Raw genomic sequence first — 26,977 nt, forward strand, 5'->3', positions numbered from 1 at the left:
TCTACCAGAGATGCTGCAGAGGTGAAATCTACCAGAGATGCTGCAGACCTTAAATCCACAGTCCTTGGTACCATATTGAATATGGGTGTAGGGGGGAGATGATGCAGTCCTTGGGCCCCAGTCCCTCCTCTGTAATAGGAATGGGCTGGACTAAATGGTTTCCAGCCCTAAATCTACAATCCTATTTTTGAACCCGGCTCTCAAGAAAGGCACTGTGGTACAGAGGAATAAGTACTGGCTTGAGGATCAGGGTTCAGCTCCTGACTCTGATGGGCATGAATCTTCTAGACAGGCTGGGAGGTCATTGCATGACCAGCTTGTCTCCTCTTCTGGTCAGCCACACACTGCTTTGATGATGTAGCTCATGCGGCTTCTCTGGCTGTTGGCCACAACTGGCCACGTTTTGTCACTGCCCTTTGATATTCACTAGCTGTGTAACTCTGGGCAGGCCACTGAACCTCTCTGAGCCCTGTGTGACTTGGTGGCAAGAGCTCTGGTGTATAGAACAGCTGAAAATTCAGAAAAATCTTCCTCCATTCTTCTCCTTCTCTTCCAGTAATAACAACACATGGCATTGATAGAGGGCTTGAGAGTTCATGAAGCAGCTGACATACAAGTACGGGGTACAGGGCATTGGCCTCAGAGTCAGAAACACATCCCTTCAAATCCACCTTAGATACTTCCTCTCTGGGTGACACTGACTCCCAGACACATGCAAGGTTAGGTGGATGAGGACAATGAAATTTGGGTCCCAGAAGGGCTGTATCATAGGACCATGGGTTTGGAGCTGGGAGGGATCTTAAAGTTCACTGAGTACAATCTTCTCATTTTACAGATGGGGAAACTGAGGCCAAGGGGGTGAAGCTGCTTTCCCAAGGTTCCATAGGTAGTATGGGGCTGAGCTGGGACCTGAAGCAGGGTCTCCAATGTTGAATCCAAGGTTCTTTCCACTCTATTGGCAAAAAGGCTTCGAAGGAGCATTAAGGAAGAGGCTCCATTTTTCTACTGCTTTCATGAGGAGCCCAAAGATGACGTGCCTTTAAATGACAGAAAACTTTTTTTTTTTGGCAAGGCAATTGGGGTTAAGTGACTTGCCCAGGGTCACATAGCTAGTAAGTGTCAAGTGTCTGTTCTGAGACTGGATTTGAACTCAGGTCCTCCTGACTCCAGGGCTGGTGTTCTATCCACTGTGCCACCTAGCTGCCCCCAGAAGACTTTTAAAGAAAAAAAAAAAGATCAGGCCAGCCACTGCCCCATTCCTGGACTTTAGTCCAGAAGTGACGATTGGTTCCCACCTCCAGGAATCTGACTTTGTTGGTGGCCACTCATCCAGCAATCTCAACTATGTAAAACACATTGGCGTATTTGGACAAGCAGAGCAGGCACAATTTATATTCAGAAGTAAACAGAATGCAAAAATAGTGCATGGAAGTGAGCGTGAGAAACCAAGGCATCTAACCATTTCATACACAAAACAGACTCAGGTTTTCCTGGAATTTCAGGGTCGGAAGCGAGGGCCCTCCTAGGCCGAGTTGTCCAAATCCTGACCCCAAAGGAGGCCCCAACAACTGGTCATTCGGTCTTAGCCTGAAGACATCCAGGAATGGGGAATCCATCTGATGAGCTGGCAGAGTCTGACATCAAACTATACGAATTCCTGGGTAGCCTGTCCAGGCTTGGACATCATTGCTGGATTTTGGGAGAGAGACAGAAAATGTAGAAGAATGGAGGGCCGGCTGGCAATCTCATTGACATCTGTGAATATAACCCTGCCCCAAATCACCCCATACATCACAAAACCACAGCTTCTCATGATAACACAGCCCTCGACCCTACTTTCAACCACAGTGATGAGCCGCAGACTGAAAACTGGGCTTAAGAGAGATGTCAGATGAAACAAACCTTTGGGAATCCTGCTTGTCCCGGCTTGCTCGGGTTCCAGCCTGTGCTGGCTGGGAATGACTCGGGATTGGAGAAGACCCTGAGTGGGGGCTCCCTAGGGGATGGCGAGGGAGAGAGGCAAGACAGACGGATGACTGTTCGTAAGCCGGGGGAGGAGAGACCTGGCCAGTCTTGTCCATTCCACTGTTCCTTCAGGCTTAACATGAGAGCAAACTTCCTCACAATGAGGGCTGTCCCAGAGTGGAAGAGTCCCTTCCCTGCAGAGGTTCCCTAGTGGGCATTTGATGAACACCTTTGTTGGATCTATTGGGTGGATGGTTTTGAGCTCCTTTCCAATGCTAAGAGTTGGTGTGGCACAGTGGAGCGAATACTAGATTCAGAGTCAGAGGATGTGAGTTTGAATCCTATCCCTGCCACTTACTAACTGTAGAACCTGGGAAAGACCCTTAACTTCTGGGCCTCAGTTTATTCTTTTGTAAAATGAGGGATCAGGCCAGATGACCATCTCTTTCAGCTCTCTAGCTAGAATTCTGTGAAACAACAGGCACCTCATTGGACGTGGGTCTGTCCACAGCCACACGAGCCTTCAGGAGAGAAAGGCTCGTCCAGCAGGCTTGTCCCTTGCGCACATCTGTCTCTCTGTGAAGAGGCCCTGATGGAATTTCCAAGGTATTTATTCTTACTTCTGGTGGATGCCTGTTCACAAAAACGGGGCGTAATGTAAATCCTCAGAGCCGAGAGTAGAGCAGATGCTGATGTCAATGTGTGTTTACATGTTCAGGGATAGGGAATGGGGGCTGTCTCTAGAAAAGGAGGGAGCCACAGATTCATGTCAACAGGGTCAGCCCGGCTACCAGGAGCAAACTCCCCAGACAGGAAGAAGGGCCAGGGAGGGCAGATGAAGGCATACTGGGGAATTTGGCCTTTTGAAGAGTGCAGAACGTGTCTTCTAATCATCTGAGGTTGGTCAAGTCAAAAATGCCCTGCACTCTGGCTCCTGCTGCCCATTGTCTGAAATCCTTCTGGGCTGGAAGGAAACGGAGTCCACGTGCTCCCAGCTCATTTACACTTAACTCATCACAATGCAGTTTGCTGAGAGACAGCTGATGGCCAGAAAGCCTGTAGAGTCTAACTTTGAATCATTCGCTGTCTCTTAACAACAGGAAGCTACATGTTGGCAGCTAACATAAAGAAAGGAGATTCAGAGCCTCTGCCTTCCAAGGTCCCTGAGGGCTTCTCCATGCAGGAGGAATAGCATTCTTTCACTTGTCAAAGTCTCCCACATTCACTTCTGAAGGGAATTCTATAGTCCTCCTTGCTTTCATTCCCCTGTCCAGGGGCAGCCAGGCTTCCTGCCACACAAGGGGCAGGGCAGCCACCTCTGCTATATCCTGCCAGCTGGACACAGTGGGAGGAGCCTGAGCTTGGGACCAGGCACTGAGTTCAAATTGTGCCTTTGGCACTTTTTGCCAATGGGACACTGGGCAAGTCTTCACTCCCCTGGGCCTTTGCTTTCTAACAAATCAAAAGAGGGGACTGTGCCAGATGCCCTCTGAGGTCCCTTCCTCCACAGATCTGCAGCGCTAGTGTCTCTGCTGGTGCATCTGCCAGGCCTAGAATGTGATCTCACTGCATCTCCGTGTCTGTCAAGGCTTAGCTCACTGGCCTTTCCAGGTCCCCGTGGTCCTCGGTGCTTTTTCCTCCCTCAGATTCCTTTGAACGTACTTCTGTTACATGTTGTATTCTCAGGAAAGAACAGAAGCTCCTTGAGGGCAGAGCTGTATCTCCTTTTGTCCTTGTCTCCCCTCCCACCATCATCCAGCCTAGTCTTGTACCTAGAAAAGAACTCAAAAGTTCTCAAAAGAACTGCACGTTCCGAATATCCAGATGACTGATTGCTCCAAATCACTAATAATGAGTGAAATTCAAGGGAAATTACCTCACATTCAGTAAAGTGGCAAAGGTAAGAAAGGCTAGAACTAGTCCAGTGTGGGAGGGATGAAGAAAGACAGGTGCCCTCTAAAACTCAGTTGGTGGAGCGCCAAACGGAGCGCCATTTTGGAATTACACTGACAAGTGACTGCTGCATCCATGTCCATCAAGCCAGAGAGGCAACAGCTGGGCACCTCCCCCAAGGGGGTGAAGGCAAAGAGGTCCCTTATGCCCCCACAGAGACACTACTGATGTTTTTTGGTGGAAAAGAAAAGGAAACAAAGTTGATGCCCAGTGACTGGGGAATGTGTGAAACATGAGTGTGATGGAAGATTATGGAGCTGCAAGAGAAAAGTGAGAAGAATTCTATAAACTGATGCAGAGGGAAGTAAGCAGAGTCAGGAAAACAATGTCCACCATGAGGACAACAAAGCAACCTGAGAAACTCAACCTGCGTCGTGATGATGACCAGGCTTGGCACAGGAAAAGGGCTTCCACGCAGAAGGAGGGGGCAAAGGGTCAGGAATGTTTCATATTCTGGCCCACGTGGGCCTGAAATTTATTGGTCTTACTGAATTGCTTTTTTTCTCTTTCTTTTTTTGTTCTTAGATACAGGGGACGGCTCACTGGGGAGGGGGAGAGATAACATTTAGAAAGGAAGGTGCTGTGAAAGCAAAGAGATACTGATTAAAACACAAGATGCTGTGTTTGAGAGCTGCTGGACTCTCTGAAGTTGTGCAAGGTGGCGTGAGACTCACACCTCTGCCCTTACTTGTGACTGAGCTGGGGAATGACGTCACAGAATGTCCAGCAAGACGGGATACCCCTGAGGCTTAGCAATTTTTCTGAGTGGATCCATGCAGTAGTGGGAATCCCTCTTCCAGGTGGATTTGGGGTTAGAGGAAGGAAACAAGCACTTATTAAGCACCTACTGTATGCCAGGCACTGTACTAATTGCTTTACAAACATCTCATTCGATCCTCACAACAACTCTGGGAGGTAGGTGCTGTTATGATCCCTACTTTACAGACAAGGAAACTGAGGCAGGCAGAGAGGTGAAAGGATTTGTCCAGGGTCACATAGCTAATAAGTGTCTGAGGCTGGATTTGAACTCAGGTCTGCTTAACTCTAGTTGTAGTGCTCTATCCACTGTGTCACCCAGCTGCCTCTAACAAAGATGATTTGGGTTAGAATCCTGGCTCTATGATCTATTACTTGCATGACCTTGGCCATGGCATTTCCTCTCTGTGGGCCTCAGTTTCCTCATCTGTAAAATGAGGAGGGTGAAGTCAGTGATCTCTCCTATCTTTGGCAACTCTGAATTCTCTCCTTGGGCCCCTTCCATCCACTCATGTTTGAATGACCTTCATCTCCAGATGGCAGGAATCTATGGTCCCTAACTCAACTTATCTCACCTGCACCTATTCAAATAATAGGTGGGAAAAATAGACGGGAAACTGGTGGCTGACAGGCCTCTGCCTTCACTTACAGAGGAGATGGAAACAGTGTGGGAGAGACCCATGTGGTTGCTGTGATTTATGGCGGACCACTATCCCGAGGGGCAAATCTAGACCCTTAGAGTCTGAGTTGAAAGGGGTGTTAGTGGTTATCCGGTTGGATGGATGACAGACAGGTTGGGCCTCCCCATCATGGGAGGAGTCAGAGAAGATCCCAGCTAGACCATTCCATTCCTTGCCAGGCTAATGAAGGAAAACCTCTTTTTTACCCATAGGAGACTGGGCCTTGATTTCTAGATAGATACGAATATCCAGTTCCTAGGCCACTGCTCTGCAGAGTGGGCCCCTAACAAATATCTGCTGTTACCACTGAACAAATGTTGATCAGGTGCTGACTATGAGACAGGCAGTGAGGCCTAGTGGAAAGAGCGGGCCTCCAAGCTAGGAAGATGGCGGCTCAAAGTTTTCTTCTGACATAGACGAGGGAGGGACCCTGGGAAAATCCCTTCACCCTCCACCTTCTAGGCACCTAAGACCATAAAAGCCTACCTTGTGATGGTTGAGGGAGTTGTAATCACAGGTCTGGCCCCTGTCCCCTAAGCAGAAGGGTCCATGCATACTGAAGAGCGAGAGAAGAGGGTCCTCTCTCATGGCCCTACTCATTTTGTGACCTTGTCTGAGGCCTGGTCACCTTTCTGAAAGGACATGCTCAGCACACGCAGACTTTGTGATGGCAGAATCGGTGCCCACAGAGTGTTTCTATACAGATTTCCTCTGAATTTTAAGATGTGCGTATACTAAGGGGATCTCCAGAAAGGAATTGGCCACTCTGCAAACCATTTTTGGGTTTCCTTCATCACTCTGTACCCTAGGCCAGCGCACATATCTGAGCCTCTGAGCTGAGGATTTACCTCCACGGCTCCATTCCTTCATGGAACCTTGATTAGGCACCTGCTTTGTGCCAGGCACTGTGGGAAGGGTGAGGTTTTAAAGCCAAGATCAAGGCAGCCTCTGACCCTGAGGAGCTTATATTCTTCTCTCCCTTCTAAAAGTGCTTCGCTATCACTTCAGAGACTCAGCATGTTACAGCTGGAAGGGACCTCATCTGGTCCAGTCCCCTTGTTTTACACAGGGCACTTCAGCCCAGAGAGCAGAGGGTCACGGCCGAGGCCAGGTAGCTGGGTAGGGGCATGGACAGGTTCAAATTCAGGTCCTCTGGTCCCACATACAAGCCTCCTTCCCTTGTAGACACCAGGCATTCTTTTTCATGGGCTGTGCTGTTCAGTGCTGGGTGTTTTATTTTGTGTTTGCACAGTGCCCAGCACACAGCAAGGGCTTAATAAGTGCCTGTTGACTGACAAAATGGGCAGAAGGAAAAATGGCCTCCTTTGAGCTCTCCCAAGTGGAATTGGCTGCCTTGGGAGGTGGTGAGTGCCCCTTTCCGGGAGGATTTAAGCAAGGCCAGATGGCCGCTTGTTGAGGATGCCCTAGAGAAAGAACCCTAGATAGGTTCTTGCTCTGCCGCTGAGACTCTGATGTCAGCCAGCTTCAGCAAAGATCAGCTCTTCAGCGAGACTGTCTTCTTGATCCCTGAGCCCATTAAGTGGTGGAGTCCCCCAGCCCCCATTCACCCCCACATCGCTACTCTTCCTACTTGAGTCTGAACTTGAACAGATTGGCGTGACCTATGGAAGGGGGCGCTCTTCACTGAAGGGTATCCTGGGTACTCTGAATCGCCCTGGGCACGTCCCATTTCCAGTGACGGTTAATAACCATTTCCAGTTAATGTTGTTATGACCTTAATGATATCAACAAATATACAAGTGTATACAATATACAACAAATATACATTCCATCAATGATGATTTCACTGGCTCCTAAGGACGCTCTGGCGCAGGTGAGTCAAGTGAGGGATTCCCCTTTACCAACAAGGAAAGGGAAAATGGGAAAGTGAGCTGGCTTGCAGTTGTCTGGGCTCAGTCTCGAACCCTGGTTTCTGCCTCTAGACTCGGGTTCTTTGCCTTTTTTGTCACAGATCCCTTTGGCAGTTTGGTGAAGATTATGGACCCCCTCTTAAGATAATGTTTTTAAATGAATACATTAAAACCCTTATTATAGGATTGTAATTACACAGAAATATAGTTATCAAAATATTTTAACAGCCCAAGAGAAGGGGGCATGTACCAGAGATGTTGAAGAGGTGAGGTTGACAGACCTTGGCACCAAATTGGATATGGATGGTGTGAGACATAGTGAGAATTCCGAGGGTGTGAGCCTGGGGGACTGCAGGATGGTGTTGCCCTTTACAGGAATAGGGACAGTAGCGGGGAGAGTTTAGGGGGAAAGACAACTAGTTCTGTTTTGGGTGGGTTGAGTTTAAGATGTATCTACTAGAGATCCAGTTTGAGATGCCCAATAGGCATTTGGTGATGCAGACTGGAGCTCAGGAGAGAGTCCAGATCTGCCTTCACAGAGCTAAGAATCATTTGGAGAGAGATGATCACTGAGCCCACTGAGATCCCCAAGGGACAGGGTATAAAGGGAGGAACACACACACACAAGGACAAATTCTGCCTCACAGCCAAGCTGAAATGGAGGCAGTCTCACCACGCTCAGAGCGTGTGGCCTGTTTCCCACATCTCGTGGGCATGCAGCCTATATGCAGGAAGGGTCCACGAGCTCATCTCAGAAGCAGAACACTGAGCATCCCCAAGAAATGGGGCCTGAGCCCTGAATGAAGCAGGGGTCTCTAGAAGGCACCATGACATGCCTAGAGGAGGGTGGGCAGTCCATGCCAAGGCACTGAGGCTGGGGAGGGGGCTCGGGGGTAACAGCTCATAGGCAGGTGGGCCAGCACCTAAGGGAACGATGGGCAGTCAGCCTGGCCCCAAGCTGAGGGCTTTGCCTTCTGTCTTCAAGGCACCTTCTGAACAGGGCTGTGTCAGGGATCAGCTGGTGCTTCAGAAAGACTATTCTTGCCTGCGAGCGGAGAAAAGTCTGGAGTCCAGATATGAGAGGTGTGAAGGGGGGAAAGAAAGGAAAAAAACAGAAAGCTCTAAGCTAGACCGAGATCTGCTCTTTGGGCCCTATGGGCAGTGCAGATTATGATTATGGAATGATGCACAGCTTGGCCTCAATTTCGTGATTTTTTTCCTTTTTCCTTTTTTTTGGGGGGGGGAGGCAATTGGGGTTAAGTGACTTGCCCAGGGTCACACAGCTAGTGAGTATCATGGGTCTGAGGCCAGATTTGAACTCAAGTCCTCCTGACTCTAGGGCTAGTGCTCTATCCACTGCACCATCTAGCTGCCCCCTCATGACTTCTTTGGATGGAATGGTGGGTGGTCAGTTGGCTGGCATTTCATCCCTCAAGCACAGTTTATCCCATTCTTTTAAAAGGCTTTCCCCCAAATGATGGATTCTCATTTTCCATGGATATTTGGGGTCAGGGAGGGGTAGTTGAAGAGGGTGGATGGGGCATCCAACTCGGACTCAGAGGCTTTGAGTTCTAATGCATTACTTGAATGTATCATTTCACATTTTGGGGCCTCAGTTCACTGCTCCCCAAAATGAGGAGGCTGGACCAGACAGTGCCTCAATACTCTGAGTCTTAATTTCAGGAAGGACATCCACAGACCACTTAGCTTTTGTCTGTCTCAGACTCCTCAGGTATGGGATGGGGTAACAATGGCCTCTCCCTCACAGGGTTCGTGTCAGCATCAAATGAGACCATATTTGTAAAGGGCTGGGCATGCAGTAGGCACTTAATAAATTCTAGCCTCGCCCTCTCCCCCAGTAAAGAAAGGTTTCTGCTAGGGTCTGGATGTGCTTTGTGTCTGAAGACCCTAAATTCTATAGCAGTACTCGCCTTTGAGAAGAAGTAATGATGACTTGGTCAGGAATACCCCACATTTTTACTAGTGTGTAGAAATGTTAAGTAACTACTGCCTAGTCCCTGCCTCCCCTCTCCTCCCTTCCAACTCAGTCACTGGGGTGGGCAGCGACCACGTCCACGCGGCATCCCAAACATCCCAGCCACCCACGGGCTGCTGCTCCCCCCAGCATTCCAGGGGGCTGCCCTGTTCTCTAGCTAACGTCGGGTGACCTCCGCTCGTGGGGTTCCCAGCCCACTTCTGGCCATTAGTGATCGGCAGCTTCCAGGGATTTTGGAGTAAGTCAAAGCTAAAGAGCGAGCTCCGAGGGGCGTCATTCAGCCGCAGAGGAGGCAGCAAAGGGCCGGACCGGCTGCAGTGCTTGAGGACATTAGGACCCACTGCCCTGGATCTTCCAGAGCCTTGAACATAGACAGATTCTGCTGGGAGTTCCCTTCACGCCGGCTCCTTTGCTAACCGGCTCACGCGTTCCCTTCCCTGCCCACCCCCATCCATCCTGCAGGGGCACAGGTAATGGACACCTCCCTTCTCTTTCTGCCTCTTGGGTCAGTAATCCAAGTGATATACACATTCCTACTTGAAACGCTGATAATTGTCTGACCTGTGGCTTCTATTCGCTATAAGCACTAGGCCTGAGTCAGAAAGATCGGAGTTCAAATCCAGCCTCAGATACTTACTGGTTGTGTGACCTTGGGTGCATCACTTCACCTCTGTCTGCCCCAGTTTCCTCATTTGTAAAATGGGGATAGTAATAGCACCCACCTCCCAGGATTAAAAGATAATAATTCTAAAGTGCTCAGCACAGCATCTGGTCCATAGTAGGTGCTTAATAGATGCTCGCTCCTTCTCCTGTTCGCTCCCTCTCACCTCAAGCAGAAATCCCTTCCCTGCCACTGCTGCCCTGAACCAGGTATCCCCAAAGTCTTAGGGCAGTTTCAAGCTTTCATAGCTCCCCCCCATTAGAATGGCACCTTCCTGAGAGCAGGGACTGTCTTGGCTGCTCATGCTTGTGCCTACCCGGCACAGAGCTTAATAAATGCTTCTTCATTCATCTTGTCCACCAGCTCTCTATATCTTGCACATACCTGGTTGTTTACATGCTGCTTTTCCCATTAGAATGTAAGCTCTTTGAGGGCAGGACCTGTGTCAGCATAGTGCCCGGCACAAGAAAAGCTTAATAAATCTGTGGTTCCGTTTGGGCCTCACAGCTACATTGTGAGGAAGGTACTGTAGGCTTGTTCATTCCCATTTTATAGATGAAGAAACTGAGGCTAAGAAAGGTTAAATGACTTTCCCCCAGTCCCATAGCTAGTAAATGTCAGAGGTGAGATTTGAACTTTGGTCTCCAGCACTTCTTTGGGGAGTGGGCCAAGGCAGTCAGGGTCAAGTGACTTGCCCAGGGTCACATAGCTAGCGTCCAGTGTCTGATGCCAGCTTTGAACCCAGCCAGTGCTTATCCGCTGCGGCACCTAGCTGTCCCTGGTCTCCAGCACTTTGTCCACAAGGTCATGCTGCCCTCCGTCAGGCCCTTGCCCTCTCCTGACCCAGCCTCTCTGTCCCCAGCTCCCTGCACAGCAGAAGGTGACCGCCTCCCTGACAGCCTCCTGCAGGCAAGGCTTCCAAGTGACCAGCTGGTGCTGGACAGGGATATTTGCAGTGTAGATGGTGGCCTTCCACAGGCAGAGAAGATTCTCTCCCATGATCTCAGGATCTTAGAGTACCGGGTCCTGTCCGTCCATGGAGAGGAACCCCTAAGACCCTGTCTGGCGAGTGGTCCTCTAGTGTCTGCTTAGAGCCCTTGATGGAGAGGGGCCCTTCTTCTCCAGGCCCTTGGGATGCCTCTCATGACTAGGGAGGAGTTGTTTCTTGATGTGACGCCTCCATTTGCCTCCCTATAACTTCCATCCATTGCTTGTCGCTCTGCCCCAAAGAACGGGCTTGCACTTTGGGGTGTAATCCATCTGAAACATCTCTTGCTTTAGCTCACTCTGCTCCTGAGACTCACTTTGAGTTACTACTTAAGAGAGGTCAGTGAGATGTGATGGGAAGCGTGCTGAGTGTCCTTTACCTGTGTGACTTTGGGAAAGCCACATAACCTGCTTCTGGACCTGACGATCCAGCTGTGAACCCAGGATTCTCGCACTCTTATTCAAAACCATACAGCTGTGAAGAGAGGCTGGAACGATTTGGGTGCAGAGGGAGGGGCTGCCCCCTGCTACCCCAGAGTCCTCAAGGGAAGACCTTTCCTCTCCCTGGGCCTCAGGCCCTTCGTGTGTATAATAAGACTCGATGGCTTCTTCCAGGTCTGAAGCTATGATCCCATGACTCCACTGATAAGAAAACCTGCCAGAAATGGAAGGAGTAGATTGGGTAACATTCCCCTGGCCACAGGGGATCGATCTCCCAACTAAGACCGTCTCTCTCTATAGGCAGAGGCAATGCCGATGCATCGGGGAGGCCCTCCTTCTCACCTGAGAGTACGTCCACCGGCGGCACGTGGTGCTGGCTGGAGTGGGCAGGTCCGGCAAGACGCTGCTCATCTGCTGCAGAATCACATCCTGAACATCCTCAATGCTTTTCTCCAAGTTCTCCATTCCGAAGGACGTGGTGGTGTGGACGACCACTGAGGGGCCCGAGTCTGCTGCATCTGCAAGAGGGTGAGAGACCAAAAGAGGACCCTTAGAGTGGACAGCTCTGAAGCCGCTGAGCTTAAGACAGAACCCAAAAAACCCTGGGAGCAGGTCTGAGAAAGACAAAGTTCAGTACGAAAATTCTGGAAGCCAACAGGCAGAGTGCCCCTAAAAACAGGCTTCTCTTTGTCTTCCTCCACCCCCAGGACAGTTTGCTAACAAGAGTCACCGTTTCATGGCCTGGTGCTACTGTAATAATGTTATGTTTGCTGCTAATTAATAATTACAAATGCTGCGTACTTTAGGGTTTGTATTTTAATAATAGTTGATATTACTTTAAAGTTTGGAAAACATTTTTCTGACGTTATCTCCCACGAGCCTGCCAACAAGTAGGATGCAGGTGCTAATATTAGCCCTGGTGTAGAGATAAGGAAACAGTGACCTGGTGACACACCAGGGATATTCTTTGGGTCCAGCTACTGAATTGGTACTGAATGTACCTAACTGTACAATTATCCAGCCCATATTTATAAGCGTGGCATGGCTGTATCAAATCTGGGCTGTGTGACCGTGGCCAAGACACTTCACCTTCATCTCCTCATCGGCTTGGATTGGGTCACCCCAGAGGCACCTTCTGGCTCTAAACCGACAATCCCAGGAGCCTATGGACTATTTTGCTAAAATTTACCCGCACTATGTCTGTAGCAATCCCCAATCTGATTATCTAGCAATCCTGCGCACCAAAGGCAAGGGACTTCCCTGGAACGACCTATGATCTCACTGAGACCACATGAGCCTCCTTTTCTCGCCATCCCTTTAATAAAACATGCTAGAATTTTGCCAGAAATTGAAGTCAAGTTCACTGGCCTTGCTTTGGCAGACTCCACTCTCCCTCTCTCTCTTTTTAACTGCAGTAACCTTCCCTCCTCCCCCACTCCATACACACACACCGTCTCTAGCTCAGTCTTACTTTCCCTTTTTTCCCCCATGATCCTTCAAAGATCACTGGTAATGGTTCAGGAATCTCATCTCACAGACTTTTCAGTACCAGAGGATGTCGTTCCTTTGGGCCAGGTGACTTGGATTAATCAATTTGAGCTAATGGCTCTCTTTCCACCTGCCCACTTATCTGGGCTTTCAATTCTCCATTAGCCATTTTTGTCCTTTCTACCTCGCCAGGTTGTCCTCCTTGGCAGAGGATGTAGAGGTGCCATAAGAGTTGGGCTTCTCCTTTTCTTGGGAGTGTGTCACCATTCTCCTCCCACCTTCCCACAGCAAGGGGCAGTCCTACTTTTCCCGATGTAGCCACCCCCATGTATGTTTTTGTTTTTCTTAAATTTCCCAGACAAGCTCAAGTTCTCCTGACACTTTTTACAGGGCCTTTCTGCACTTTTTTTTTTTTTAAGGCAATTGGGGTTAAGTGACTTGCTCAGGGTCACACAGCTAGTAAGTGTCAAGTATTTGGTCTGAGGCTGGATTTGAACTCAGATCCTCCTGACTTCAGGGCCGGTGCTCTATCCACTGCGCCACCTAGCTGCCCCTTTCTGCACTTCTGTATTCCTTCTTGCTTCACCAAATTTTGTAAGTGTCTTTTTTAAAAATCAAAGGCAGAAAGGGGGCAGAGCCAAGATGGCAGAGTAAGGAGCACTGTTTCTGAGGTCTCTTAACTGCCCTTCTATAACAACTTTTATTTATTTATTTATTTATTTTAGTGAGGCAATTGGGGTTAAGTGACTTGCCCAAGGTCACACAGCTAGTACGTGTCAATTGTTTGGTCTGAGGCCAGATTTGAACTCAGGTCCTCCTGACTTCAGGGCCGGTGCTCTATCCACTGCGCCACCTCGCTGCCCCTCTAAAACAACTTTTAAAAACTGCATCCAGTCAAATTCTAAGCAGCCTGGCAACAACAACAAAAAAGCCTGAGTGAGTACTTTTTCCAGTCCAGGACAGCTTAGAAGGACAGAAAGACAGGTCAGCGGCACTGGGGTGGGGGCTGGCAGCAAGGACTGTGTGATGGAAACGTCACCGGCTGTGAGCTTTGGAGACAGCGGGTGGCAGCTGAAGTGTCAGGAGGGAGCACTCAGTGCTCGGAGACAGTAGGGTCAGAAAGAGATCACATGCTAGCACTGGGTACAGGTCTGGGCACCATTTGGCATAAAATGGATCATGCCACCTTGGAGGCATTGAACACTTACAGATCCCCTGAACTAGTTGTGAAAGCAGCTGTGTGAAAAAGCCTGAAGCTGTGACAGAGACACCTTCTCCCCGCTTCCTAGATAGGCTCTACTCTCCCAAACTCTAACATAAAGTCCAAAGTCAAGAAACAGCCTGGAAAAGTGAACAAACAACAAAAAAGACACTTACCATAAAATTCTACTGTGGTGACAGAGAAGCTCAAGACAGACTCAGAAGAAAACAATGTTTTGAAACATATACAAGCAAAGCCTCAAAGAAAAATGCAAATTGGATACAAGCTAAACAGAAATGCTTAGAAAAGTTAAGGAAAGAGATTTTAAAAAGAGCAAAAAAAAATTAAAAATCTATTAAGAGTGGTGGAGGAAATATTGAGAAAAGAAATGAAAGCAGTGGAAGAAAATGATGAAAAGAGAATTAACAGCATAGTAAAAAAGGCATAAAAATACTGAAGAAGATAACTGCTTTAAAATCATAATTGGCCAAAAGGTAAAAGAGGTACAAAACCTCATTGAAGAAAATAATTATTTAAAAATTAGAATCGGTTGAATGAAAGCTAATGACTTTATGAGACATTAAGAAACAATAAAACACAGTTTAAAATAATAGAAAAATTAAAAAGTGAAATATCTCATCAGAAAAACAACTGACCTGGAAAATAGATCAAGAAAAGATAATTAAAGAATATTGTACTACTTAAAAGCCATAATTAAAAAAAGAGCTTGGACATAATATTTAAAAAAATTATAAAAGAAAACTTCCCAGATATCTTAGAATCAGAGAACAATATAGAAATTCAAAGAATCTACCAATCACCTCTTGAGAGATACCAAAATGAAAACTCTCAAGAATATCATAGCCAAAGTCCAGAGCTCCCCGGTCAAGGAGAAAATACTGAAAGTAGTCAGAAACAAACAATTCAAATATTGTGGAGCCACAGTCTGGATCACACAAGATTTAGCAGCTACCAACTATAAGGAGTGCAGGGCTTGGAATGTTATATTCTGGAAGGCAAAGGAGGTTATAACCAAGAATAACTTACCCAGCAAAACTGAGTATTCAGTTTCAGGGGAAAAATAGATATTTAATGAAATAAAGGACTTCCAAGCATTCCTAATGAAAAGACCAGAACCAAATAGAAAATTTGACATTCAAATACAAGGTTCAAGAGAAGAATAAGAAGGTAAACGTGAAAGAGAAATCATAAAGACCTTGATAAGGTTAAATTGTTTACATTCCTATACGGGAAGATGATACATGTAACTCCTATGAACTTTATCATTAATATGGAAGTTAGAAGGAGTCTACATAGAGGGCATTGGGTGTGAGTCAGTTATGTCAGGATGATCTCAAAAAAATGGAGGGGTGAGAAAAGAGGGATGTACTGGGAGAAGGGGGAAGAGAGAAGAATAGGAAAAATTATCTCACATATAAGAGGCATACAAAGAAGAGATTTTGTAATGGAGGAGGAAATAAGGGGGAGTGGTCAACCCTTGAACTTCACTCTCATCTGAACTAGTTCAACAAGGGAAGAATACACACACACACACAATTTATGTATAGAAATTAATCTTACTGAGCAGGGAAGGGGCTAAGTGAGAAAGGGGAGGGGTGTGAAAAGAGGGAGGGAAAATTAAGGGAGGCAGTGGTCAGAAGTAAAATAGAGAAGGATAAATAGAAAAGAATAGCATAAAAGGAAATACACAGTTAGTGATGATAATGGTGAATATGAATGGGATGAACTCCCTCCTAAAATGAAAGCCGACAGCAGAATGGATTAGAAATCAGAATCCAACAATGTGTTGTTTATAAGATAGACATGCTTGAAACAGAAAGACACAAACAAAGTTAAAATAAGAAGCTGGAGCACAATATATTATGCTTCAGCTGAAGTGAAAAAGGAAGGAGTAGCAACCATAATCTCAGACTTAGCAAAACTAGACAATGAACTGATATTAGTAGTAAACACACACACATATCAAATTTTATAACATACAAATTTTTGAACGAAAAGTTAAATGAATTATAGGAGGAAATAGACAGTAAAGCTATTTCAGGGGGGACTCAGATTTATCCTTCTCAGATCTAGATAAATCTGACCATAAAATAAATAAGAAAGAAATTAAGGAGATGAATAGAATTTTAGAAAAGTTAGATATTTTAGACCTCTGGAGAATACTGAATGGGCACAGAAAGGAATATACCTTTTTCTCCTTTTAACAGATGAGGAAACTGAGGTTATGGAGGTTGGGTGGTTTGCCTGGTACGTGTCCGAGGCCAGATTTGGGATCTGATCTTCCTGACTCTTGACTGGGGCAGCTAAGTAGTTCAGTGGATAGAGTACTGGGCTTGGAGCCAGGAGGATCTGAGTTCAGGGCAGGCCTTAGTGTTTAAGTGTTTAAGGCTAGACACTTACTAGCTATGTGACCCTGGGCAGGTCACTTAACCCTTATTTGCCTTGTTCCTGATCTGAAAAATGGGGACACACTGGAGAAGGAAATGGCAAACCACTCCAATATCTTTGCCAAGAAAACTCTACGGACAAAAATCCATGGGGTTACATAGAGTCAGACACAATTAAACAGCAATAAAATAACTTTTTTTTCAGGGGTACATGGCACCTTCACAAAAACTGAGCATGTACTAGGGCATAACAACTTCACAAACAAATGCAGAAAAGCGGAAATATTTAATGTACCCCTTTTGGATCATAATGTGATAAACATTACATTCAGTTAAGAGCTTTTTAAACTAGATTAAAAATTCACTGGAAGCTAAATAATCTAATCCCAAAGATTGAGTGGGACAGAGAACAAATCATAAATAATGACGACAATGAGACAACATACTAAAATTTGTGGGATATAGCTAAAGCAGTACTTGGGGGAAGATTCATATCTCTAAATGCTTACATCAATAAAAAAGAGAAAGATAGATCAATTAATTGGGCATGCAACTAAAAAAACCAAACCAGAAAAAGAACAAATTAACAACCTCAATTAAACACCAAAACAGATGAATAAAATTGAAAGTTAAAAAAATTCCACTGAACTAATAAATAAAACTAGGAACTGGTTTTATGAAAACAACCATAAAACAGATAAACTATTGGTTAATTTTATTAAAGAAACACCAAATTATCAATACATAAAAAATGAAATTAAAGCAAACATTAAGTGCTATTTTGCCCAATAATATGTTAAAAAACTGATGATCTAAATGAAGTGGATGAATATTTACAAAAATATAAATTGCCAGATTAAAAAAGAAGAAACTTATAAATACAGATATAATCCTATCTTAGAAAAAGAAATTGAACAAGTCATAAATTAGCTCCTTAAGGAAAACAAAAGCAACCCCAGGACCAGATGAATTTATAAGTAAATTCTACCAGTCATTTAAAGAATAATGAATTACAATACTGTATAAGCTATTTGAAAAAAAAAATAGGTAAAAGGTCTACTGAATGCCTTCTATGACAGAAATATGGTTTTGATTCCTAAACAGTAAATCAGACTTATTTGGCCTACTGCCCCCTTTAAAAAAATTACTCAGTGCACCCCTGGAAATCTACTTTCTTTAACCCTTTAATGTTTTTTTTTTTGAAATTTGCATCATTTCAAAAAATATAAATTTTTTTTTAAAAAATGAAGCATCTTAAATTTAATAATTTATTGTAAATTTGTGTTTTTTACCTGCATTGAAATTTTGATGATGTAATACCGCATCATGTAATCATATAGTATCGTACTATAAACAAGTCATTACACGCACATATTCCTGCCGATGCATGCTGGGCATCCCAACAAGGTGCAACATGCTCACCTGCCAGCACTTGCTTGTTAAGACCTATCAGCAGATCGGACCACTGATCAGTTATAACTTGCATTTTGTAAGTTTATTTGGAAAATAATGTAATTACTACTGCTTCAACTCTGTGACACAACAGATAAAACATATACAAATGGTTTTTCAAAATTTTCTTCTCTTCTTTCCTTATGCTTCCACCATCCCCTTATTTTTATTCAGTGCCCACCAATTGAACCTGAGGCTACTACTGCCCCCCCCATTGTTCCAGCACCCCCAGGGGCAGTATTACCCACTTTGGGGACCTCTGAGATGCAGTGGATAGAGCACTAACTCTGCAGTCAAGAACACTTGAGTCTCAGATCTGGCTTAAAACACTTACTAGTTGAGTGACCACAGGCAAGTCATTTAATTTCTTTCTGTATCAGTTTCCTCATCTGTATAATGGGCACCTACCTCCCAGCATTCTGTAGGGCTCAAATGAGATTATAATTGTAAAGTGCGTAACACAGTGCCTGGTGCACATAAGCACTATAAAATGTCAGTATAATCAGATATTATTACATTAGGAACAGCAAAAATAAAGAATACTGTAGTCTAATTTCCTTAATGAATACTGAGGCAAAATTTTAAATAAAATACAGCAAAATATCACAAAGATCATATACTATGCTCAGGTTGGATTTATACCAGGAATACAAGGTTGGTTCAACATTAGGAAAACTATCAACATAATTGACCATATCAACAACAAAACCCAGATGATTATATCAGTAGATGCAGAAAAAGCTTTTGATTAAACACAACAAACATTTCTATTAAAAACACTAGAAAGCATAGAAATAAATGCAGCTTTTCTTAAAATGATAAGCAGTGTCTATCTAAAACCAAGAGCAAGTGTGCCATCTCATACCCATCAGATTGGTTAACACAGCAGAGGAAGAAAATAACAAATGCTGGAAAAGATGTATAAAAATTGGGGCGCTAATACATTGTTGTTGGAGCTGTGAACTGATTCAATCCTTCTGGAGAGCAATTTGGAACTATGTCCAAAGGGATGTAAGACAACATACCTTTCGACCTAGCAATACTACTACTAGTTCTATACTCCAAAGAGATCAAAGGAAAAGGAGAAGGACCCATACAAAAATATTTATAGCAGCTCTTTTTGTGGTGGCAAAGAACTGGAATTTGAGAGGATGCCCATTATTTGGGGAATGCTTGAACAAATTGGAGTATATGATTGTGATGAAATACTATTATGCTTCAAGAAATGATGAGCAGGATGGTTTCAGAAAAACCTGGAAAGACTTATCTGAACGGATGCAGTGAAGTGAGCAGAACCAGAAGAACATTATACACAGTAACAGCAATATTGTAAGGATGATTAACTGTGAAAGATTTTGCTACTCTGATCAAGACAATGATCCAACTCAATTCCAAAGGACCTATGATGAAAAACATTATCTACCTCCAGAGAGAATTGACATATCACATTTGAATGAAAATTGAAACATTTTTTTCACTTTCTTCATTTTTTTCTTGTTTTTCTTTTTTCCCCAACATGGGTAATGAGGAAATATATTTCACATGGTTTCACAAGTACAGTGGGTCTCATAATTTCTTGCATTCTCAATGGGTGGGTGGAGGGAGAGAATTTGGAACTCAAAATAAAAAAAATTCAAAGGCATTAGAAGAGTCATTTGACCAATCATATCATTCTCTTTAGACAACTCTCTTTTTCCTTGTTATATGAATTGTTTCTCTTTGTGTCTTAAGAATTTATTCTTAGAGCTTTTATTTCTCCTGGGCTGATTTCCCCATAGGATTCCATTTATTTTTTCTCTGAGCATTTGAAGTATGCTCTCCCCAAGTCTAGGGTACATTTCAGGATGTGCCCACCTTCCTTCTCTTCCATCATAAATTCTAGGATGGAGTTATCACTTTCTCCCAAGGTTCCTGTCATTTTTACCCAAACTATTTGTTTTTAATGTGAGTAAGAATCAGCTCTAGAAGAGAATTTCCTTTTGCTGGGGATACCATGTTTGGTAAAATGAAATTATCGTTAAGAAAGTCAAGAAGGTATAAGTTGTTCTGCTTTTGGCACACACAGAAGGAGAGAGAGCAAAAGCTCTCTTCGACAGATGTTCAGGTCATTGAAGTCTCCCATCACTACTACATCAGGCCTCCGTGCCAGGTTTGTGCTCTGTTTTCCAAACTCTTCACCTATTTCTTCTGCCTGTCCAGGCAGTCTATAGTATACTCTGGTGACAACATTTCTTTTTCTTCTGTAGATCTTTCAATCAATCAATCATTGTTGTGTGCTCTGCTATGCTCCCTGGCTCTTGGCTTTTCTCATAAATATATCTCCTTAATACACAACGATATTCACCTTTTTCTCATTTTTCTTTTCTTGTTCCTTTTGAATAAGGAATGGGCTTCCAAACCTACCCCTCCAGAGCCATCTTCCCATCACAGGGGCCTTCTGAAGCCTCAGTGACAACTATAAGGTAAAATTTACTTCTTGGGTTTGTTTCTAGTTTATTTTCCTTGTCATATATACCTTGCGTTACCTATACTTTGTCACCAATATATTTCAACAGATAGAGTGAAGTGTGGGCAAGAGAAGGCAATGTTGATGGAGGAAAGAGAAGAAACTGTATGAGCCATAGTGGGGAGGCAGAAAAGCTTGGAACTGCTCAGGGGACAAGTAGGTTAGTTTATATGGCACTTGGGGTACAGTGTGCAAAGTAGTAGTGGAAGATAAATACAAAGTCAGCTTGCTGTCAAAGAAGAGAAAACCTTGAATACTAGGCTAAGAGGTTTGGGTTTTACCCAGGAAACAATCAGCTTCTGAGCAGGGGAATGAGACAGAATTGGGTTTTAAGAAAATAAATCTGGCAGCCGTGCGTAGGATGGTTTGGGGGGGGGGGCTGTCAAGAGCACAGCTCAGGGACACCCCAGTTTGGAGATTATGGAAGAAGTTTGGTGTAGTGATGATAATTAGGACTTGGACTAGGGTGGTGGGAGTGAAGACAAAAGAACAGAAGTCAAATCTAAAGACTTGGCAGCTGATCCAGTGTAGGAGGATGGCGGAGGGAAGAGTCAAAGATATTGGAGATCTCATGCCTGGGCTATAGGTGATATGAACATGGTTGTTCCAGGAACAGACAAAAATAGAATCAGATGGGAGAGGGACGGTTTTGAGGGAAGATGTGCTGAGTTTGACAAATGAAAAACATGGAGAACACAGCTATTTAAGTGGTTAGTTCTTCCCAAGTCACACATAAAACCGAGGTCCAAAGTAGAAAATTGGAAGGAAAATTTCCCCTGCTTAAAGAAAAAGTCTTAAGTTGGAAAACTAAGGCTTTAGAGTTGAGGGCAGCAGATGTGTGGTGGGTGAAAGATGAAATGACTGAGGGAACAAACTTTCAATCTTTCAAATGTATCAATTAATTAAGCAATTCATGACAATTGCCCAACAAACTGGGACCAGACCTCCTCGGCTTAGGTGTGGACCCCTGCATACAAGAGGAAACAGACTTTCATACACCAAAATCAATTAATCAAATAAGGATAATCAACTAAAAGGAAACAATACAATATTAGGTAATCTGATTTCTAATTAGATGAAAGATGAGGCAGGGGTGGGGAACCCTAACCCTAACCCACATGTGGCCTTGAGGCGGTAAGTTCCCCACCCTTGGATTTCCAGGTTGGGAGGGGAGTAGGTGCAAATCCTTGAAATCAGAAAATGAGGTGTCCCACTCCCCCAAGTGTCTGTGAACAATCAAAGGAACATGGGAACAATAGCTGATTGATCAATACGGGGCCAGTTTTCAGATAAGATATGTGGGTTGCTTGAGATGTACGACTGTGAGAAAGCTCCTTGAATCAGTCTTTGGATCTGACTGGATTTCTGGTCAGCATAACCCAGGTTGTTGGTTAAAGGTCTCTAAGTAGTAGGTGGGGTGGTCTGGTTTCCTAGCCACACAGGGCTAGGTTGAAACAATACAATACGGTTTTCTCTCAATTCCCACAACTGAATAAAGTTTTCTCACAGGACAGAAACTGGACTAGACCCATAACTGAATAGAAAGGGAACTGAGCTAGCTCCAGAATTGAGTCACAAGATGAAGTCAGTGGGGTTCACTCAATTCCCACAATTAACCACTGGCTGTCCTAATTCCCTCAATTCCCCCAGATGAAATCCCGAGCAACTGTCACAACTCAGGGTAATTTTGAAGGACAAATGACAGAACATACTTCCTATCAGCCAAAAGATGGGGGATTATGGGAGCAGAACGTTGCACATTCAGTCAGACACGGGCACTGTGTTGGTTAGTTGTTTTTGACTTTCTTTGTTATAAGAGAAGGCTCACTGGGGGAGAGGGGTTATTTCATATTACCATGACATCAAACAAACCATCAGTGAAACTTATTTATATTTTTTTAAATAAACAAGGACGTTGCAGAACCCTGCTAGGGTCTGTAGCCATTTACCTTCATGGTTCACAGACCCAGCAGTTGCATCCATAGCTAACATTTATACAGCAATTTAAGGCTTCCAAAGCACTTTAAAAATATTTCATTGTATTCTTACAAAAAGCCAGGGATGTAGGTGCCATTATTATCTCCATTTTATAGATGAGGAAACTGAGGGCAGGCAGAGGTTAAGTGTCTTGCCCAGGGTCACAAAGTAAGAATCTGAGGCCAGAATGATGACCCTGAATCAGAAGAAAATGGAAAAACCTGCTCAGGAATTCAGGGAGGCAGATGGCACATTTTGGCAAGATATCCACCAAAGAAACCAAAACTAAGATTTTAGCCCTTAAAGAAGACCATCACGAGAACAGCTGGCCTTCTGAATGCATCTCTGTCAAGTCTGCAAAGCCCTTTGTACACGTGACCTCCTGTGATATCCCAGTCTGTGAGAGGTAATTAAAGGAGATTAATAAGGGCCGTGAGAAGATAGATTAAAAATTAATTGGAAACTAAATAACCTAATCCTAAAGAATAAGTGGGTCAAAGAATAAATCATAGGAACAATCATTTCATTTTTAAAGAGAATGACAATAATGAGACAACATACCAAAATTTATGAGATGCAGCTAAAGCAGTGCTTAGGGGAAAATTTATATCTTTATTTATTTTTAAGTTTAAAAAAAATCCCACTTAATAGTATTTTATTTTTCCAATTACATGTAAAGATAGTTTTCAACATTCATTTTTATAAGATTTTGAGTTCCAAATTTTTTCTCCACTCCTCCCTCCCAATCCCTTCCCTAAGATAGCAAGCAATCTGATACAGGCTACACATGTACAATCATATTAAACATATTTCCACATTAGTCACGTTGTGAAAGAAGAGTCAGAACCAAAGGGAAAAATCACAAGAAAGGAAAAAAATAGAAAATCTGCATTTTCTGCATTCAGAATCCATAGTTCTTTCTCTGGACGTGGATAGCATTTTCCATCGTGAGTCTTGTGGAATTGTCTTGAATCATTGCATTGTTGAGAGAAGCTAAGTCATTAATAGTTGATCATCACACAACATTGCTGTTACTGTGTACAATGTTCTCCTGGTTCTGCTCACTTCACTCAGCATCAGTCCATGCAAATCTTTCCAGGTTTTTCTGAAATCTGCCTGCTCATCATTTCTTATAGCACAATAGTATTCCATCACAATCATATACCACAACTTGTTCAGCCATTCCACAATTGATAGGCATTCCCTCAATTTCCAATTCTTTGCCACCACAAAAAGAGCTGCTATAAACATTTTTGTATATGTGGGTCCTTTTCCCTCTTTTATGATCTCTTGAGGATACAGACCTAGTAGTGGTATTGCTGGATCAAAGGGTATGCACAGGAAAATTTATATCTTTAAATGCTTATATCAATAAAATAGGGAAAAAACAGATCAATGAATTAAGCACGCAACTAAAAAAACTAGATAAAGGACAAATTAAATATCCCCAAATACCACATTGGGAACCCTGAAAAATCAAAGGAGACATTAATACAATTGAAAGAAAACCACTGAAGTAATAAATAAAACTGGGACCTTGCTTTATGAAAAAACCAATAAAATAAACAATTGATTAATTTGAGTTTTTTTTAAAAAAGGAAAGAAGACAACCAAACTACCAGTATCAGAAATGAAAGAGGTGAATTCACGTCCAATGAAGAGGAAATTAAAGCAACTATTAGGAGCTATTTTGCCCAATTATATGCCAATAAATTTGACATTCTAAATGAAATAGATGAATAGTTAGAAAAATAGAAATCACCCAGATTAATAAAAGAGGAAATAGCATATTTAAATAATCCCATCTTAGAAAAAGAAAATGAACAAGCCATCAGTGAACTCCCTAAGAAAAATTTCCCAGGGCCAGATGGGTTCAGAAGTGAATGCTACCAAATATTTAAAGAACAATTAATCCCAATATTACATAAACTACTTGAAAAAATAGGTGGAGTACAACCAAATTCCTTTTATGACACAAATATGATGCTGATACCAAAACCAGGGAGAGCAAAACCAGAGAAAGAAAACTATAGACCAATTTCCCTAAAAAAAATTGATGCAAAAATTTAAAATAAGGAGATTATAGCAATATATGACAAGGATCATACATTATGACCAGGTGGGATGTATACCAGAAATGCAGGGCTGGTTCAATATTAGGGAAACTATCAGCATAATTTACCATATCAACAACAAAACCAATAGAAATCATATGATTTATCTCAATAGATACAGAAAAAGCTTTTGACAAAATTCAACATTCATTCCTATCAAAACACTAAAGAACATAAGAATAAATGCAAATTTCCTCAAAACCATAAGTAGTATTTATCTAAAACTGTCAGTAAGCATGATCTGTAATGGAGACAAACTAGAAGCCTTTCCAGTGAATGGAAGAGTAAAGCAAGGATGCCTATTATCTCCATTATTATTCAATATTGTACTAGAAATGCTAGGTACAGCAATAAGACAAGAAAAAAAAAATAGAATAGGTAGTGAGGAAACAAAACTACCATTCTTTGCAGATGATATGATGATATACTTAGAGCATCATAGAGAATTAACTAAAAAACTACTTCAATTCTGGGCAAGTCACTTCACCCCATTGCCTCACAAAAACAAAACAAAACAAAAACTTTCTCTACCCTTGGGGCAGCTAGGTGGCACAGTGGATAGAGCTCTGACCTTGGAGTCAGGAGGACCTGAGTTCAAATCCAGTCTCAGACACATGACACTTACTAGCTCTGTGACCGTGGGCAAGTCATTTAACCCCGATTGCCTCACCAAAAAAAGTAAAAAAAAAAAAAAAGTTAAAAAAAACTACTTCAAATAATTAACAACTTTAGCAAAGTTTCAGGATATAAAATAAACCCACATATGTTATCAGCATTTTTATATACTACCAACAAAACCCAGCAGGAAGAGATAGAAAGAGAAATTACATGTATAATAACTGCAGGCAAGATAAAATACTTGGGAGTCTACCCACCAAGAAAAATCCAGGAATTACAAAGTGCTTTTCACACAAATAAACTCAGATCTAAACAACTGGGAAAATATTAATTGCTCATGGTTAGGCCAGGCCAATATAATAAAAATGACAATTATACCTAAATTAATCTACTTATTCAGAGCCATACCAGAAAAACTACCAAAAATTATTTTATACAGCTAGAAAAAAATAATAACAAAATTCATCTGGAAGAACAAAAGGTCAAGAATATGAGGGGAACCAATGAAAAAAATATAAAGGAAGGTAGCCTAGCCACATCAGATCTCAAAATGTATTACAAAGCAGTAACCATTAAAACTATCTGGTACTGGCTAAGAAATAGAGTGGTAGATCAGTGGAACAGATTAGGTACACAGAACACTGTTGTAAACAACCATAGTAATCTAGTGTTTGATAAACTCAAAGACCTCAGCTCCTGGGACAAGAATTCACTATTCGACAAAAACTGCTAGGAAAATTGGAAAATAGTATGGCAGAAACTAGGTACAGACCAACCTCTCACATTGTAAGCCAAGATAAGGTCAAATAGGTACATGATTTAGACATAAAGGGTGATATCATAAGCAAATTAGGGGAACATGGAATAGTTTATTTGTCAGATCCATGAATAAGGGAAGAATTTCGAACCAAACAAGAGATAGCATTATCAGTTGTAAAATAGATAATTTTGTTTATATTAAAGTTTTTGCACACACACAAAACAATGCAACTAAGATTAGAAGGAAAGCAGAAAGCTGAGAAAAAATTTTTACACATATTTCTGATAAAGGCCTCATTTCTCAAATATATATAGAACTGAGTCAAATTTATAAGAATACAAGTTATTCCTCAATTGATAAATGGTCAAAGGATATGAATAGGCAGTTTTCAGATGAAGAAATCAGAGCTATCTATAGTCATACAGAAATGATCTAAATGACTTGATTAGAGGAATGAAAATTAAAATAACTCCAAGGAACCACTTCACACTTATCAGCTTGATTAATATGACAAAAAAAGCAAAATGATAAATGGTGGAGGGGATGTGGGGAAATTGGGACAGTAATATAGTGCTGGTGGAGTTGTGAACTAGTCTAACCATTCTGGAGATCAATTTGGAACTATGCCCAAAGGGCTATAAAACTGTGCATACCCTTTGACCCAGCAATACTATTTCTGGGTCTGTATCTCAAAGAGATAAAAAGGTGGAAAGGACCTATTTATACAAATATATTTATAGCAGCTCTTTTAGTGAAGACAAAGAATTGGAAATGAAGGGGATGGTTGAACAATTGTGATATATGATTATAATGGAATACTATTGTGCTATAAGAAGTGATGAGCAGGATGATTTCAGAAAAATCTGGAAAGACTTACATGAACTGATGCAAAGTGAAGTGAATGGGACCACGGCAACACTATACACAGTAATAGCAACATTGTATGATGAGCTCCTGTGATTGACTTTTCTATTCCCAGCAGTATGATGATCTAAGAAAATCCCTAAGGACTCATAATGAAAAAATACTATCCACTCCCAGAGAAAGAACTGATGGAGTCTGAATATAGACCAAAGCATAACATATGACATCTTTCTTTCTTTCTTTCTTTCTTTCTTTCTTTCTTTCTTTCTTTCTTTCTTT

The 26,977-nt window shown here is 42.9% G+C and overlaps 1 protein-coding gene across 3 annotated transcripts in view; it reads right to left on the reverse strand.

Annotated features, from left to right (window-relative positions):
- RNLS (renalase, FAD dependent amine oxidase) overlaps positions 1–26,977 on the reverse strand; it is a 242,861-nt gene that overhangs the window by 12,673 nt on the left and 203,211 nt on the right. For all 3 annotated transcript variants that reach the window (XM_027840560.1, XM_027840559.1, XM_027840561.1), the window contains exon 6: positions 11,653–11,828. In XM_027840560.1, coding sequence (XP_027696361.1) covers positions 11,653–11,828 — 176 coding nt within the window. The remainder of the gene's footprint in view (positions 1–11,652; positions 11,829–26,977) is intronic.

Source organism: Vombatus ursinus, unplaced genomic scaffold (assembly GCF_900497805.2).
Source record: "Vombatus ursinus unplaced genomic scaffold, bare-nosed wombat genome assembly UNPS02014847.1, whole genome shotgun sequence".
Taxonomy (NCBI): domain Eukaryota; kingdom Metazoa; phylum Chordata; class Mammalia; order Diprotodontia; family Vombatidae; genus Vombatus; species Vombatus ursinus.